Consider the following 14,925-nt stretch of genomic DNA (forward strand, 5'->3'; position numbering starts at 1 on the left):
TTGGCACCATTTGCCCTGAATGCACCGATCTGTCATGTGCGCCCCCCAGGCGTAGTCTGAGGCATCTGTTGTGATGACTTGATTTGCTTGAGGCTTGCAGAATGGGAGACCTGTGTTTCTTTGGCATGCTTGAGCCCACCACAGAAATTCCTTTTGAAGACATAGAATCAGTGGTATAATTGTTTCCAAACTGTGGCTGTGTTGAGACCATAGGTTTTTTAGGTACCATTGAGGTTTCCTCATATGCAGCTTTGCACATGGGATTAGCAGGATGCAAGATGCCATGAATCCCAGAGCCTGCAGGATTTTCCTTGCAGTCAGCCTGGTGGAGGTTGCCAGTTTTCTGAAGTATTGAGTTAGTTGCCCTAGTTTCTCTGGCGTGAGGTAGGCCATCTGGGTATTTGTATTCAAGCTGGCACCCAGGAAAATTGTTTGAGAGGGTATTAGCCTTGATTTCTTTTTGTTGACTGTGTATCCCAGAGAATTCAACAACATTATTACAAACGCCAGATGTTTCAGAAGTATGTGCTTGCTGTCCACTTGATCAGGCAGTCATCCAAATATGGGTATATTTGTATCCCTTGAAGTCTGCAGTAGGCAATTACTGATGCCAGGCATTTCGTGAACACTCTGGGCGCAGTAGATAAGCCAAAGGGCAATGCAGAGAATTGATAATGGGTTGAACCTGCAAGAAAAATCGGAGGTATCTTCTGCAATCTTGTCTGTTTGGGACATGCAGGTATGCCTCCTTGAGGTCCAATGTTACCAGCCAAGACTCCTTACCCAGCATGGGAAGCTGCTGCTGTAATGTGAGCATCTTGAATTTTGGCACGAGTAAAAATGCGTTTAGGATGGATAGGTCCAAAATAGGTCTCCAATCTTTGCCCTTCCTTGGTACCAGGAATAGTCTGGAATAAAAACCTTGACCCTGTTCTTGTGCAGGTACCTCTTGAATAGCTTTCATGTCCATGAGATCTGAAATTTGTTTTTGTGCCTCTGCCCTTTGATTGTGTAGCAGGTTTGGCATGCCTCTCATTTTTGGAAGGGTGTGAAAGTGGAATCTGTAGCCTCTGTCTATAATGTCCAGGATCCATTTGTCTTTTGTGACAATATGCCAATTTTTTGAAAATAATGCCAGTTTTCCGCCTAAAGGTGCTGCCATTTGAGCATTGCTTGGCATGCAAAGGGGAAAGTCATTGCTTCTGCTTTCTGAATGGCTGTGAACTATCCTCACTACCTCTTTGTGTAGGTGCTTGCCATTGTCTGCCTCTAAATGATCCTTGAGATTGCCCTCTACCCCTCGGGCGCCTGTATCTACCTCTTTGGGGTCTGTCCGTGGCTGGAAAGGACCAATTTTTTGAAGGCCAATTTCTACTGAAACGTGGAGGTTATACCTGTAGGAAATCTTTCACTGTTTGCATTGATTTTGCCTTTTCCTCCATTTTCTTTAATACCTCCGCAGCTTTAACACCAAACAATACATCTTTTTGAAGAGGTGCATCTAGCAATTTAGCTTTGACATGATCTGGTAAGGTTTGCTCTTTGAGCCAAGCATGTCTATGTATGACTGATCCTGTAACAGCAGCTCTACAGGAGGCCTCTAAAGCATCAAAACCACATTGCAAGGTATGTTTACCCACTTGCTTTGCACTATGTAACAAATCCTGCAACTCCTTCAAGTCTGGTTGTTCAGGTTGTGACATTTTGCTTTTCAACTGTGATGACAGAAACTGTTGGTACTTTAACGTATGGAACTGACAGTTTAATGCCCTCATGGTTAAGGTGGCCGAGGTGTATACCTTTTCCCCCCACCTTTCTAAAGCTCTGGAATCTCTCTCTGAAGGTAATGGATTTTTAGCAGTGGAGGCCTTAATTCCCTTGGGACCCTGTGAAATAGTTTCTGGGTCAGCTGCATGGCTTTTGTATAGGAATTGGTGTGAATCAGGAACCCGGTAATACCAGTCAGGCTTGACTGGAGCTGGAGGTAAAGAATCTGGGTTAAGGCTGGCCTCCGAATACACATCATCTAGTATGTCTAAGACAGGAGGTATAGCCAGAGGCCTGTGCTGAGGGAGCAAGAGGAAATCCCTAAGCCTTTTCTTGGAGTCTGAGTACTCTTGGCCTTCCCAGTGGAAGTGTTCCCTCAAGGTATGTAAGGTTCCCCAAAAGAGTAATCATCGGGGGGGGGGGGCAGAGGGAATGGACTCCTCTGCATCAGAATCTTCAACAGGGGACTATGAATGTTCCTGGTCTTCAGAATGTTCTGAAGTAATGGAGGCCTGGTCCGAGGAAGGGTATTCTTCCTCCACTCTGGGCCTTTTGTCAGAGGGGGGTTGAGAAACCCTGATAAGAATAATCAAATCCTCAGCCATTTCGAGCATCTGCTTTTTAGGCATGGGGCCTTGAGAGGGGCCCTGTGGAGCTGGTCTTTTAGTATGCATGGCTGCTTTAGACTTAGTGAAAGCCTTGATGGAAAAAGAAGAAGAAGGCCTGAAGACACCTTGAGAGGTGGCAGGCATGTCTAAACTCTGAGTTTCCCCGGCAAGAGTGGCTTCGGTATCTGTAGTCGGGGTGTGGGCCGAAGAGCCTGCGACCTCGGGCACAGAAGACACCGCCAATGAAGTGTCATCGGTAGTCAGGGGCTGCGTAGGCGCCTCGCTGAGAACCGGAGCACCTGCAGTCGGCTTTAGCGTGGTGTCTGTAGAAGTCGCGGACCTCGTATGTCGGTCCTTATCTTTGCGTCTTTTACTCAAAACTGGAGTCGGAGTATCCGACAACATAATGTAGTTAAACTTTTTGGCAAAATAGTGTTGGGCGAACTCTGCCCGACGCTTAATAGTGCGTCTGTTGAATGTAGCACAAAAATGACAGGCCGAGACATCGTGGTCTGGGCCTAAGCAAGGAATGCAGAGGGAATGAAAATCCTTATGCGGTATTTGCTTCCCACATGAAATGCAATTATTACCTTTGTCTGACATCGGTCTGAGGCAAGAAAAGTTTCAACGGGTACTTGGCTTTCAAGAAGTCTTCGGTTGAAAAATATTCGTAATCTCAGGAGCTGGCCGACCGGCACTTGCGAACTGCTTCTGCTTCGGGCACCGCGCGGCAAGAAAGACTGAAGAAAATGGCGTCGGCTGGTTCTTTTATACCCCTGTCGCACTGACGTCAGGGAAGAAGCGACGACATCCGACACCAGACTTAGACTTTGGAATTCGGCCGAATGAGGATCCGCCTGACGGCAGGAAAACCCATCTGTTATGACTGCAGCTGTATGCACGATGAACATCGTAAACACTTGCACCACACCACAATTATCACATAGCCCCTCAAAACCTACACCACCAAAACACACACACACAGCAACACAAAACACACACCTACATTCACGGAGGCTCTCAATAAAAATCTGCTCAAGCAACAGAGACCTCCAAAGCAGAAACACATGCAACCTCCACCCCCCAGTACAACACAAATTATACATAACCCACAAACTCAGTATGCCACTCAACCACAACCCATAAGGCATAACAATGTATCCAACACTCTAGGCATAGGTATAGTCAGGCATACTGATGTTCCACTCACCAGGCTAAACAAGGAGAGATTACTGTCCGCTGCCTGTCGGGTGCCAGGATCTGACAACGCATGCAGTCAGGTCACTCCACAAGTACAAATATGACTCTGTCATTGTCCATGTTGATGTGAACGACCAGACGTACCTCCCTGGACTACAAGTGAAGAGACATGGAGGAACTCTCCGATCTTGTAGCCCAGGCAGGTATGACCCTAGCCCTGAGAAGCATCCTGCCGTCACCCAGAATGATACCACAGTACAAGGACAAAAAAGTTTGACTTCAACTGGCCAAGCTTCTGGTGTCATTCTATAGGGATCCAGTATCTGTCTGCCTGGGATGACATTATCGACAGACCACGATGCTTTGCCAGAGGTGGCCTGCACCGGTCGCCCTTGGGATTCCGGATACTAGCCAAGGCTCTTGCCACCCTATAGTGCCTTTTTTAGGCAAGGTTCAAATGACAAATTCACCACTGTAACAGGTACAAGCAAGCAAAATCTGAGGGTAATGCTACTCAATGCTAGAAATCCAAACCTCAAAATGCATTCACTCAAGGCACTCCTTAAAATGGAGAACAGACATCTGTGCAGTGACACAGACCTGGTTCAAAGCTCCAGAGAGCACCCCTACATTACCAGGCTATAATTCATACCACACCTTTCGGCCACCTAACCTGGACCAAAACACTAAAGTTGGAGGCATGTCCATATTCATTAAGGATATCCACACCTCCAGGCTAGTTGTGAAGCATAATGCATCAGAGTTTATCCAAGTGCAACTAACTCTGGGCAACACCGCAATTCAAATTATAACTTGTTACAGATCCCCCACTATGCCCCAGGATTCCCACTCATTTCTTGATGCACTGGAAAATGTTAGGCTACAATCCAACACCCTAATAGGCAATTTCAACTACCCCACCATTAACTGGGAAAACTACTCATGTACCAACTTCTTTTGCTCAACGTTTGGTGGAATTCACAAATTCCAATGCCTTGGATCAACTTATCTAAACCACCACCAGGGGCAGCAATATGCTCGACCAGGTCATTACCAACATGGGCGACTAGTGTTCCACACCAGAGGTCAATTCCTCGTTGGTCAGATCCGACCACAAGCTAATCAGCCTAGGTATCCACATCCCGCCACCCCACCCCCATTAGGGAAAGCACCGTAAAAAATTTCTCCAAAGCCAACTTCACACTTAAGACACAAGTAGCAAACTTCACAACACCCATGCATACGGACAATAGAGGTACGACTGCTGAATCCTACACAAATGCACTTTATAAGCACTTACACGAGTGCATGGATCGTACTATCCCTAACAGAACCAAGATGTTATCCTCCAAAAAAAGGAAGCCAATCTGGTGGTCCCCTGCCATAAACAAACTCTACAACAGAAGAAAGAAACTTTTTTTTTTTTTTTTTTTTTTAAAGAGTAAAATCCCATGACTGGAAGAACTTCCTGGTCAGCCTCAGTAAGAAACTGAGATACCTCAAAATCCTCCAAAGTTAGTTATGAAAACAAAATCACCACTGATTCTAGACAACCACAATGCATTCTATAGCTATGTCAAGAATCTCAGATCTGCTCTGAGTTGCAGCACAATGGCACTGAATATACAGAACCAACTGATATTGCCAACATCCTAGAAGATGGGTTCAGTGCTAACTTTACCCCTTTCTCATCCCCTAAAGGGCCCATCTCTATACCAGAAGAATGCAAAGTTCCCATAATCACGGCTGCACAGATAAAAACCACACTCTCCAAAGCCAAGAACACAGCATCCATGAGACCAGACAACATCCCAGGCTGCATTCTACATGAACTACAGAATGAACTGGCACCCCACCTAAGCACCATGTTCAATCATAGCCTCAACCTTAGGCTTTGTGCCCATTGAATACCGCACAGCGATGTTTCTCACTCCACAAAGGGGGGAGCCACCATGGACCCCAGGAACTACCACCTCATTAGCCTAAAGAGCCTGGTCTGCAAGGCCATGGAACTTATAAACAAAGACATTGGTAATCTCCAAACTGACCCCACCCAGTTTAGGTTCGTAAAAGGCAGATCATGTCTCCTAAACCTGATTGACTTCTCTGAAGCAGTCACCAAAGCCGTAGACAATGGTATGGTGGTTCACACAGCCTATCTAGATCTCGCCAAGGCTTTTGACACCATCCCCCACTCTGGAATTATAGATAAACTCACTAAACTAGGTATAAATCCCTAGGTCACACGATGGGTTGCCAAATGGCTCACTGACAGAACCCACACTGTGAAAGTAGCAGACTCCAAATCAGACTTCACACCAGTGACAAGTGGAGTACCACAGGGTTCAGTCCTGGGTCCTCTCCTGTTTGGTTTCCACATTTCTGAAGTACATGCTAACACAGGTCTTTGGCTAACTAACTAGGAGCCATAATTGAAACTCCTAACAATGTGGCCATCCTACAAAAGGGCCTCGCTGAGACAGATGCCTGGTGTCAAAGCCAGGACCTCAAGCTCAATGCCAAAAAGTGCACAGTCATCCCCGTTGGTAAAAACTCTGTACCCATGAGCTAAACACCGCAAGTGTGATAAGAGACCTTGGGACACTAGTGGACAGTAGTCTCTCCTTTGATAATCAGATCGCCACAGTAGTCAGGAAATCCGATGTGGCACACATCACCACAAAAGGGTTCTCATCCAGAAAAAAAAAAAAAAAAGTGGTCATTGTTCCCTCTACTCGTCACTCATTAGACCCATTATAGAGTACTACGTCCTTTTTGGTATGTACCTCAAGACATCAACAACTGGAAAGGCCACAGAAATAACTCACAAAGAGGATTACCAGCCTTAAACAGATTCCCTACACAGACAGTCTCAAAAAACTCCAGCTTTACTCTGTCATATACCCTCTCAAGGCAATCTCTGCCTAACATACAAAGCTAGGTCAAACCCAGAGCTGTTGGACATGCTCCACTTAAAGAAATCCGAATCCCTCTGAGCTACACACTCTAGGCACCTAAACCTTGTCAATGCAATAAACAGAACATTCTGGAGGGGTAGATTCCTGTCCCAGAGACTTCCCATACTCTGGAACAAACTACCTATCTATATCAAACAAAGCTCATTAGCACTCTTCAAGAAAAATCTTGATGACTGGATGGGAAACAGGAAATTCACCCTGGGGATCACCTCTGTTGCTCTGCTCAACAGGGGCACAGGAAAATAATTTTCTTGGGTGGCAAAAGCCAGGGTACCTTTTTGGCTAGGCTTGTATAGGCCCTAGGACCGATAGCCTAGTACCTACCTACGAACCTATAGATAGACGGATATAGATATAAATGTAATACATCTCTAATCGACATGTATCTATATACATAAACCCTGAAAAACTTCTCTCTAAAATGCATTATTGAAAATGCCAACCATGACCAAAAATACTTCCTTTATGGGATGGGACAATGTATATGCTTTTTTTTTTTTTTTAATAAAGTGTGCGTGTTTAACACTATTAAAATTTTTTTTTATTAATTTAACATACTTAATATATACATAGAAAAGGCAGAAATTCATCATCATACTATTATACAATGTTGAAATACATTGAATCAAGATAATCATATTAAGAGTCTTGGTGTTTCAACAGCAACATTTCAAGGTTATTCCAACCAGCAAAAGTCTTGGTAAGATTTATAGATCTTATTCTTATCAGTTTTTTTTTCCTGTTTTACATAGTACTGCTGTTAAATTTAAAAGTTCTTTGTAAGCAGGAATTGAGTTAGACTTCCAATTTTTTGCAATTACTTTTCTAGCAACTGTCAAGAGTGCCCCAAATCAGGCACACTTTTCAACATGTTTTAACTTTTTATTTACTGATTTTGTCCCTGAGGAGGAGTGGTGCACTGCAGTGGCCATGGCCTTACTACAGAACTATCAGCCTTCTAAGTCATGGAATATTACAACAGTCCTCAAACTGTAGAATCTCAGACTTTACCCCCATCAGTCTGATTTTGTGATGGGTTATTCTAGAAGTTTACCAGATTAAATGTGTAGTAAGGCATATAGGCACTGTAGATGGTGACCGTGCAATGCATGTGGTGTATCTTGGCTTGGTCAAGGCCTTCAACAATATTCCTCTTCAGCACAATACAAAAGCTAAATGCTTTAAAAATCAACCCATATGTGGTGAAGTGGATAGCAAATTGGTTCAAAGACAAAGCACACAGTGCAGGTTGCAGGTGCCTCAGCAGAAAGCATGAAAGGGACCTGCTGTATCCCTCTGGGCTGATCACCAAGACTCCTTTTAGGCATTTACTTCTCACAGCTACACGCAGCAAGCCAAGACCTCATGCTAAAAAAGTCTGATGACAACTGCAAACAGGTGGCTGTTTACACAAAGACCCTTCAGAATAAACTCTTCCTAGGAACTCTCAGTATACTAAAAATGGGCTCAAACTAAAAGACTTTGTTATCACTTTTGGTACACAGTCCCTTCAGTCATCACAGTCTAGACAAACCTTTAACAAAAATGTAGTTAGGGACCCAAGTGTTGATAAATCCTTCTCTTTTAAACATTGTGCGACAACAGCTGTCAGGAAATATTTATTTGACATTTGTTGACCAGGTTAGTCTGTCTGAGCTTGCACCCTTTTTCAGCAGAGGCCCAGGGAGAAAATTTCCCAAGAACAAGTTTTAAATAGTAATAAGATATATAAATTCTCAAATACAGACTTAAATGATAAAATGCACAGTACAGTTTGAGAATAAGTAAGTTTCATAAGAAGTATAAAACCAAATTTATCAGTAGTGGAACTTAGAACATAATTAAAAAAAGAACTCTCAAGTAGGGAAGATAAGAAGTAAAGAAGTGGTTAGTAAGAGAAAGGAGACATGAGGAAGAGGAGATACGTCCAGGATCAGGCTGGGAGGAGTAAAGGTGAAAAGTAGGTAGTAAAAATAGTACCAAGTAGAGAAAGGAAGTAGGTAGTAACAGGGAGAGAAGGGGTGGAAAGTGAAGGGGGAGTGAGAAGAAAGGCAGGGAGAACTGAGAAAAATATAAGTGGGGTGACTGCATTTACATTTCCAGGCAGAAATTAGGCGATTTTTGAGGGCAGTCTTGAAAACATGTGTATGGGTTATATTTCTAAGGGATATAGGAAGCTTATTCCATGCTAGTGCAGGAAGGTAGCTATAGAGGTTTTACTTTTATTATTTTACCCAGCTAATTATAAAAAGTATACCAATCACTTACTTGTACTCAGCACTGATTACACCAATTATGGAATAAAATGTCCTCTTTGGGATGCATCTTACTAAAATAACTAGAGAGCAACCAAGATCACCACAAGTCCAAATTTTATCCCTTTATTTACTGTGTCACAGATTTTTGAGGAGAAATTTCCATCTCACTTACTGCACCATTAGAAATCTGAAAGTCCTGGAATTTCTGCTCCTCTAAAAGTCCAAAAACTCCACTAATACTATTTTATTTATTTTTATTTTATTTTTATTTAACATTTGTTGACCGGGAAAGTCCGACTAGGTAGGTTCCACAAGTTTTCAGTTCAGGGCCGAGGGGAGAAATAGATGATGCTAGAACAAGGGACTTAAACTGGAGAAACAGTTTTATAACCCAGCGCCTCATAAACCTCTGGAATAAAAAAAAACTTTCCCTGTATGTTACACAGGGCTATTCTACAAGTCATCACTCCAATTCCAGCTAATGGGTTTTAGTTCAAATATTTTTAAACTTACTGTAAAAAGTTTTTTTTATTTTAAATCATGTAAGTCATCAATTATTTGGGGGGGGGGGATCTCCTCCCCCTTTTCTGCCACTGTGGCGTGACTGTGGAGTTGGTATATAAATTTGAGATGGAATTTATTTATTTATTTTTTTTTTTTACATATTTTCCCATTTAGAAATTCAATTTTCGATAATCAGTGAGCTGAAGAACAGTTCTGTGACAGCTCATAGATACAGCTATTAATAGAAGAAAGTGGACTGTATTGCTTAACTAAAAGACTGGATGAGCAGCCACAAATTTACCCCAAGATTGACTGGTATGGCCCTCCTGTAAGGAGGTGCTGCCGGAGGACAAGGCAAGAATGGTCATGAGAATCAGCGGCCTTGGAATATCTATGAATATGTTATTGTACTAATACCTCCTTTTGCTATTTGGGGGCATACATCCCAACCGTGGCCTGCAGCCCTTCCACCTTAACCGTGGCACATGACCCTTCCATCATCATCCGGGGTACTGTGTTAACTGTCGCCAACTCTCTTGATTCATTCAGTGCCACATTCCTGCCTTCAACACTCATGCCCGACTGTTGCAGATCTTTCACACAATCCATTCACCTCTTCGCTGGACGTCCTCGCTTCCTCTTACCTTCTTCCAGTCTGTCCCAAATCTTTCTCATCAGATTGTCTTCTGCTTTTCCACACGTGCCCAAACCACCATAATCTGTTCTCTTTGATCTTTTCAGCAATTGGAGTTCTTCGACTTCTGCTCTTACGTCCTCATTTCTTGGTCTGTTCCACTGTGTGCATCCTACCACCTTTCTCAGGCACTTCATTTCCATCACCTCTAACTTCAACTGTTCTGCCTTAACTGCCCAGGTTTCTGCACCATACAGCAGTACTGGTCGCACCACTGTCTTGTACACCTTACTTTTCAGCTTCTTTGGCATTCTTCCATCATAGACTACAGCCGTTACTCTGCCAGTTGGCTGCAGCCCCTCTGATTCTAGCTTTGACCTCTTCAGACTACCCTTCGCCTCAACTACTACTCCCAGATATTTGAAGCCATTTACCTGTTCCACTATCTTCCCATCTATCTCTATTCTCAGCTTCTTCTGATTTCCCCAATCTGCTGCCATTACCACGGTCTTATCTGTGCTTAGTTTCATCCCATATGCCTACAGATTTGCATTCCATTCTCCTATCCTTTGCTGAAGTTCTAGCTCAGAGTCTGCCTGTACTGCCACTTCGTCTGCATACAGTAGCTTTGTTGATCCATCCCATCCAACCTGTTTGCTAAAGTAGTCCATCACCAGTATGAACAGCAGTGGGCTCAGAGCTGAACCTTGATGTATACACACACACACACACACACACACACACACACACACACACACACACACACACACACACACACACACACACACACTCTGTGAGGCCGAACACAGTCCGTATTGAGTCATTGGGTCCTTGTACATAGTGTGCACTAATTCTACCAATGTTTCTGGGACTTCAAACCACTGCAGTAATGCCCAGATCAGCTTTCTTGGGACTTTGTCATATGCTTTCTTCAAGTCTAGGAATGCCCAGTTAAACACTCTCTCCTCAGGTCTAGCTTCTTCTCAAATATCTGTCTCGATGCAAACATCGGGTCAGTTGTGCTGCATCCTGATCTGAATCCAAACTGCTCATCTCCCATATTACATTCGACTACTCTGCGTATCTGTTTATCAAGCACCCTTTCCAGAACTTTCATGCAATGCGATAGGAGTTTGATACCTTTGTACTGCCCACAGTTGTGGATGTCCCCTTTGTTCTTGTACACTGACATGAGTATACTTATTCTCCAGTCATCTGGGATATGCCTCTCTCTCCACACTGCTATTAGTACCCTCAGGAGCAATTTCTCCCTCATCTCACCCAGCATCTTTATCACATCTGCTGTGACCTCACCTGAACCTGCTGCCTTCCCCAACTTCATCTTCCTTGGTGCTGTTCTTACTCCTAGGGTGGGCTCCTCCTCTTTTCTCATTGTAGGCTGTTTCTGGGGCAGTACAGCTTCGGTGGGGTTTTCTTCATTCAGAAGCTGCTGGAAATGCTCCTTCCACCTGCCTTTGATGTCCTCTGGGCTGGTGAGCAGGTTGTTGCTGGCATCCCTTATGAAGGGTGTCTGACTATCTTTATCTTTCTGTCTTTGTCTTGCAACCTGATATAGTTTGTGCCCCTTACAGAGTCACTTTCCAGAAGCCGGTAGAGTGCATCTGATGCCCTATTCTTTGCTATTGCAACTTCTTTCTTAGCTTCCTTGTCCAACCAGTAGTATTCCTAGCCTGGTCAGTCTTTTCCGTCTCCCACTTTTTCCTGCACTCCTTTTTTCTTTTGATGACTTTCTGGACTTTTGCATTCCACCACCAGCTTTGCTTATGTACCTTATTTCCACACCTGGCTCGGCCACATATCTGTCTGTAGTCCTAGCACATGCTGTTTTGAGGTGCTGCCATTCTTCTTCAACTCCACCCATGTCCTCCTCTTCTTGGGGTGCTAGAGCCCAGAGTAATTCCTTGAACTGTTGTACTTTCCCCAGTCCACTTCCAGGTCTTCAACCCGGTCCCTGTTGACCTTGGGAGCCTTCTCTGACCACTGCTTGCAGTTGACTGTGGCAACTAATGGTTTATGCTGTGGGCCGACTGTTTCACTGGGTATGACTTTGCAATCATGGATTCTACCCCAGTCCTTTTTCCTTACTAGGAGGAAGTCTACCACAGTTGCATATTGGCTACTCTTGTATGTGATCTTGTGACCATCTCTTTCTGAACCATGTGTTGGCTACTATCAAGCCATTTGGCAGAGAGAAGTCTAGAATGGCTTCTTCTTTATTCCTGTTATCCCACCCATGTGGACCCAGGCAGTCCTCATATCCTGTTCTGTCTGTCCCGATATATACATTCAAGTCACCCATTATCAACACCAATTCATGTTGTCACTATCTAGTAGGTCCTGCAACTGCTGTTTGAATGCACTCTTTTCCTCACTATCACAACCCTGCTGTGGGACATCTCAGCCTATCATTACACTGGAGTCTGGCTGCCATGAGTCTGTCATTAATTCTGATCATCTCCTTTACTGCCTTCTGAAGCAGCTCTCCGTCTCATCATGTCATCCACTTCCAAGGTGCGCCCTGTAAGTGAAGCTACATTAAAGCATAGCAATTCTCGGTTCATGTTTGGCAGGTAGTTTGGTTTTTAAGTCCAGATTTCACTCAACAGAGCTACCAGAACCATCAGCCTTCTACACCAAAGGTGGCTGTTTTGCCACTGACACTGCTAATTCTGAGATGACTTCAAGTAACCCAGGCTGGGCAACTAAACACCAGCCAGCCAGTAGCTTTATTGACTCAGGGCTGTTGGGCTTTATGGCAGGCACACACTGGCTAATAGGGGCACATATACCCCTACCACAGTTAGCATGGGTCCCTGGTGTGGGTCAAAGTAGGCCGGATCCTCAACCCACATATCAGTAACTACTCATGCCCATTTTTGGTGACATTAGTCAATATGACTAAATCACCTAGAGCTATATTTTACACCGGAGTGGCTAGCCCTGCCAAGGTGCGCAGTCTGTGATCCGTGTTCTCCTATCCTGAGGGTACTGTGTGCCACAGTAGATGCCCAAGGCGGTTGGTCTGTACAACTCTTCCCCCTAAAGGGCACCATGTAGAGTCTGTGCTGCTGCCTACAGCTCCATTCACTGAACATCAGCACAACACCATACAGAGAAACAGCTTCCCCCTCAAAGCCACAGCCCAGTGTCGTTTTTCACACATGCATTCAAATTGCTTAACAGCAGCTACTGCCCACCAGCAGCTACTTCCCACCTTTGAAGCAATTGCTTTTTATAAGCAATTTCATTCATAATTTAAGAACTCAATCAGGAACTCTGTTACAAAAACCCCAATACACTTCAGGCACCTTATACTATAAAGTAGCTCCTACACTACGGAAAGCAGTCACCTTATACTATAAAGTAGCTCCTACACTACGGAAAGCAGTCTATAGGGCTTTGGGAAGATCACTAAATTCCCTTTTCTGAGACCAGGTAAAGGCATATATGAGAACCAAGAGTAAATGCAAATAGTTTGATGATGCAGGCTATTTAGATTTCAAAGTTGTCCTGTCTCTTAATAGCAAAAGACAGAAATTCTTGCTCTATGCAGATTTCTGTGTTGGCATTATATACTGTAGACAAATCTTCTTAATGTTAAAGCACTTTTTGTACAAAGAATCTTATGCCATATGGTCCATCAGGCAGATAAGTCAAAAGATAGTAAGCACACACAGAATTACGTAAATACTTTCCTTTTTACTTTTTGGGAACTATTAACTGTAATCGCTACCAGATTGTACTGCCTTTAAATGCATCATTGCACTGTTCGATGTTGCTGTCTTGTCACTAGAGTCACAGCTTAAAAGAGTCTTCAGATTTATTTACTTATTCTTTCACTGTGTCTAACTGGGTAAAATGGACTGGTCCGAACACAGCAATCTTCCACTGCCTGCCACAAAATGGAATAGCTTTCTTACAGTTGTACATAAATTTAGGTCTCACTAAAACACCAAGTAAAACATTCTGCAGGTCAGTCTTTCTTTTCATTCCCAGTGAAATCACAACTGCTTCTCTGTTTATTCTGTAAGCCGGTTTAGGCCAAGATCACACTGCGCTGACTACGGCTGTCTTAAATCACCCATCCCCATTTCACAGGCTTCATTTAGTGATTTATGCTTTTCTTTTTGAATATCATAATCTGCTGTTATGTAACAAACTGACTAGAGACACACAGTGTTAAAGCACCAGTTACTTTAGCAGCTGTCATTCTCTGAAGGACTTCATTCAGTTAGCATTCAAAGCAAAGGCAGTCTCTGCTGACCTAGGCAAAATAAAGGAAATAGAGCTGCCCCCCCAAATACTCTGCAAGTTCTCCATCATACACCCAAACAAAAAAGTGTTCTAGTCTCATTCTACACCAGTGACCATCACTGAAGCACACATCTACCCTATGAACTAGTTTCAACTTTTCCATTTTTAAGTTGCAGAAACATTGAACAAACACTAGGTTAAAAAGGTACAGATGTGGCATACCTGAGTATTAAACACTAGGTTAAAAACGTACAGATGTGGCATACCAGAGTATAGAACAAACACTAGGTTAAAAACGTACAGATGTGGCATACCAGAGTATTGAACAAACACTAGGTTAAAAACGTACAGATGTGGCATACCTGAGTATTGAACAAACACTAGGTTAAAAACGTACAGATGTGGCTTACCTGACTGGATAAGGAAAGGAGCAGTGTGAAACGGACATACTGGGAATTCTGATCCTCCGCTGTTGCTGGGTGGAGTGTCAGACTGATCTCCCAAGGTTCTGATCTACACAGAAAATGGTAACAAGAACACAACTGGATAAAAAGTTAACGACAGCGCATAGTTCTGTTTAAAACTACTTCGTAGAACATGATATTGTACTGTTGAGTAAACTCTGCAAGGTGAATAAAAAGGAAAATGGCCTAAAGGGCCATTTTAAGCCTAGCTAGTAACCAGAGGTCAGAATCAAACCC

At 43.5% G+C, this 14,925-nt stretch overlaps 1 protein-coding gene across 1 annotated transcript in view; it reads right to left on the minus strand.

Annotated features, from left to right (window-relative positions):
• The window catches only part of RNF25 (ring finger protein 25), a 370,335-nt gene that overhangs the window by 258,658 nt on the left and 96,752 nt on the right, over positions 1–14,925 (minus strand). The window contains exon 3 of the mRNA XM_044086615.1: positions 14,635–14,737. Coding sequence (XP_043942550.1) covers positions 14,635–14,737 — 103 coding nt within the window. The remainder of the gene's footprint in view (positions 1–14,634; positions 14,738–14,925) is intronic.

This window comes from Protopterus annectens, chromosome 10.part0 (assembly GCF_019279795.1).
Source record: "Protopterus annectens isolate FY-2018-M chromosome 10.part0, PAN1.0, whole genome shotgun sequence".
Classification (NCBI taxonomy): domain Eukaryota; kingdom Metazoa; phylum Chordata; order Ceratodontiformes; family Protopteridae; genus Protopterus; species Protopterus annectens.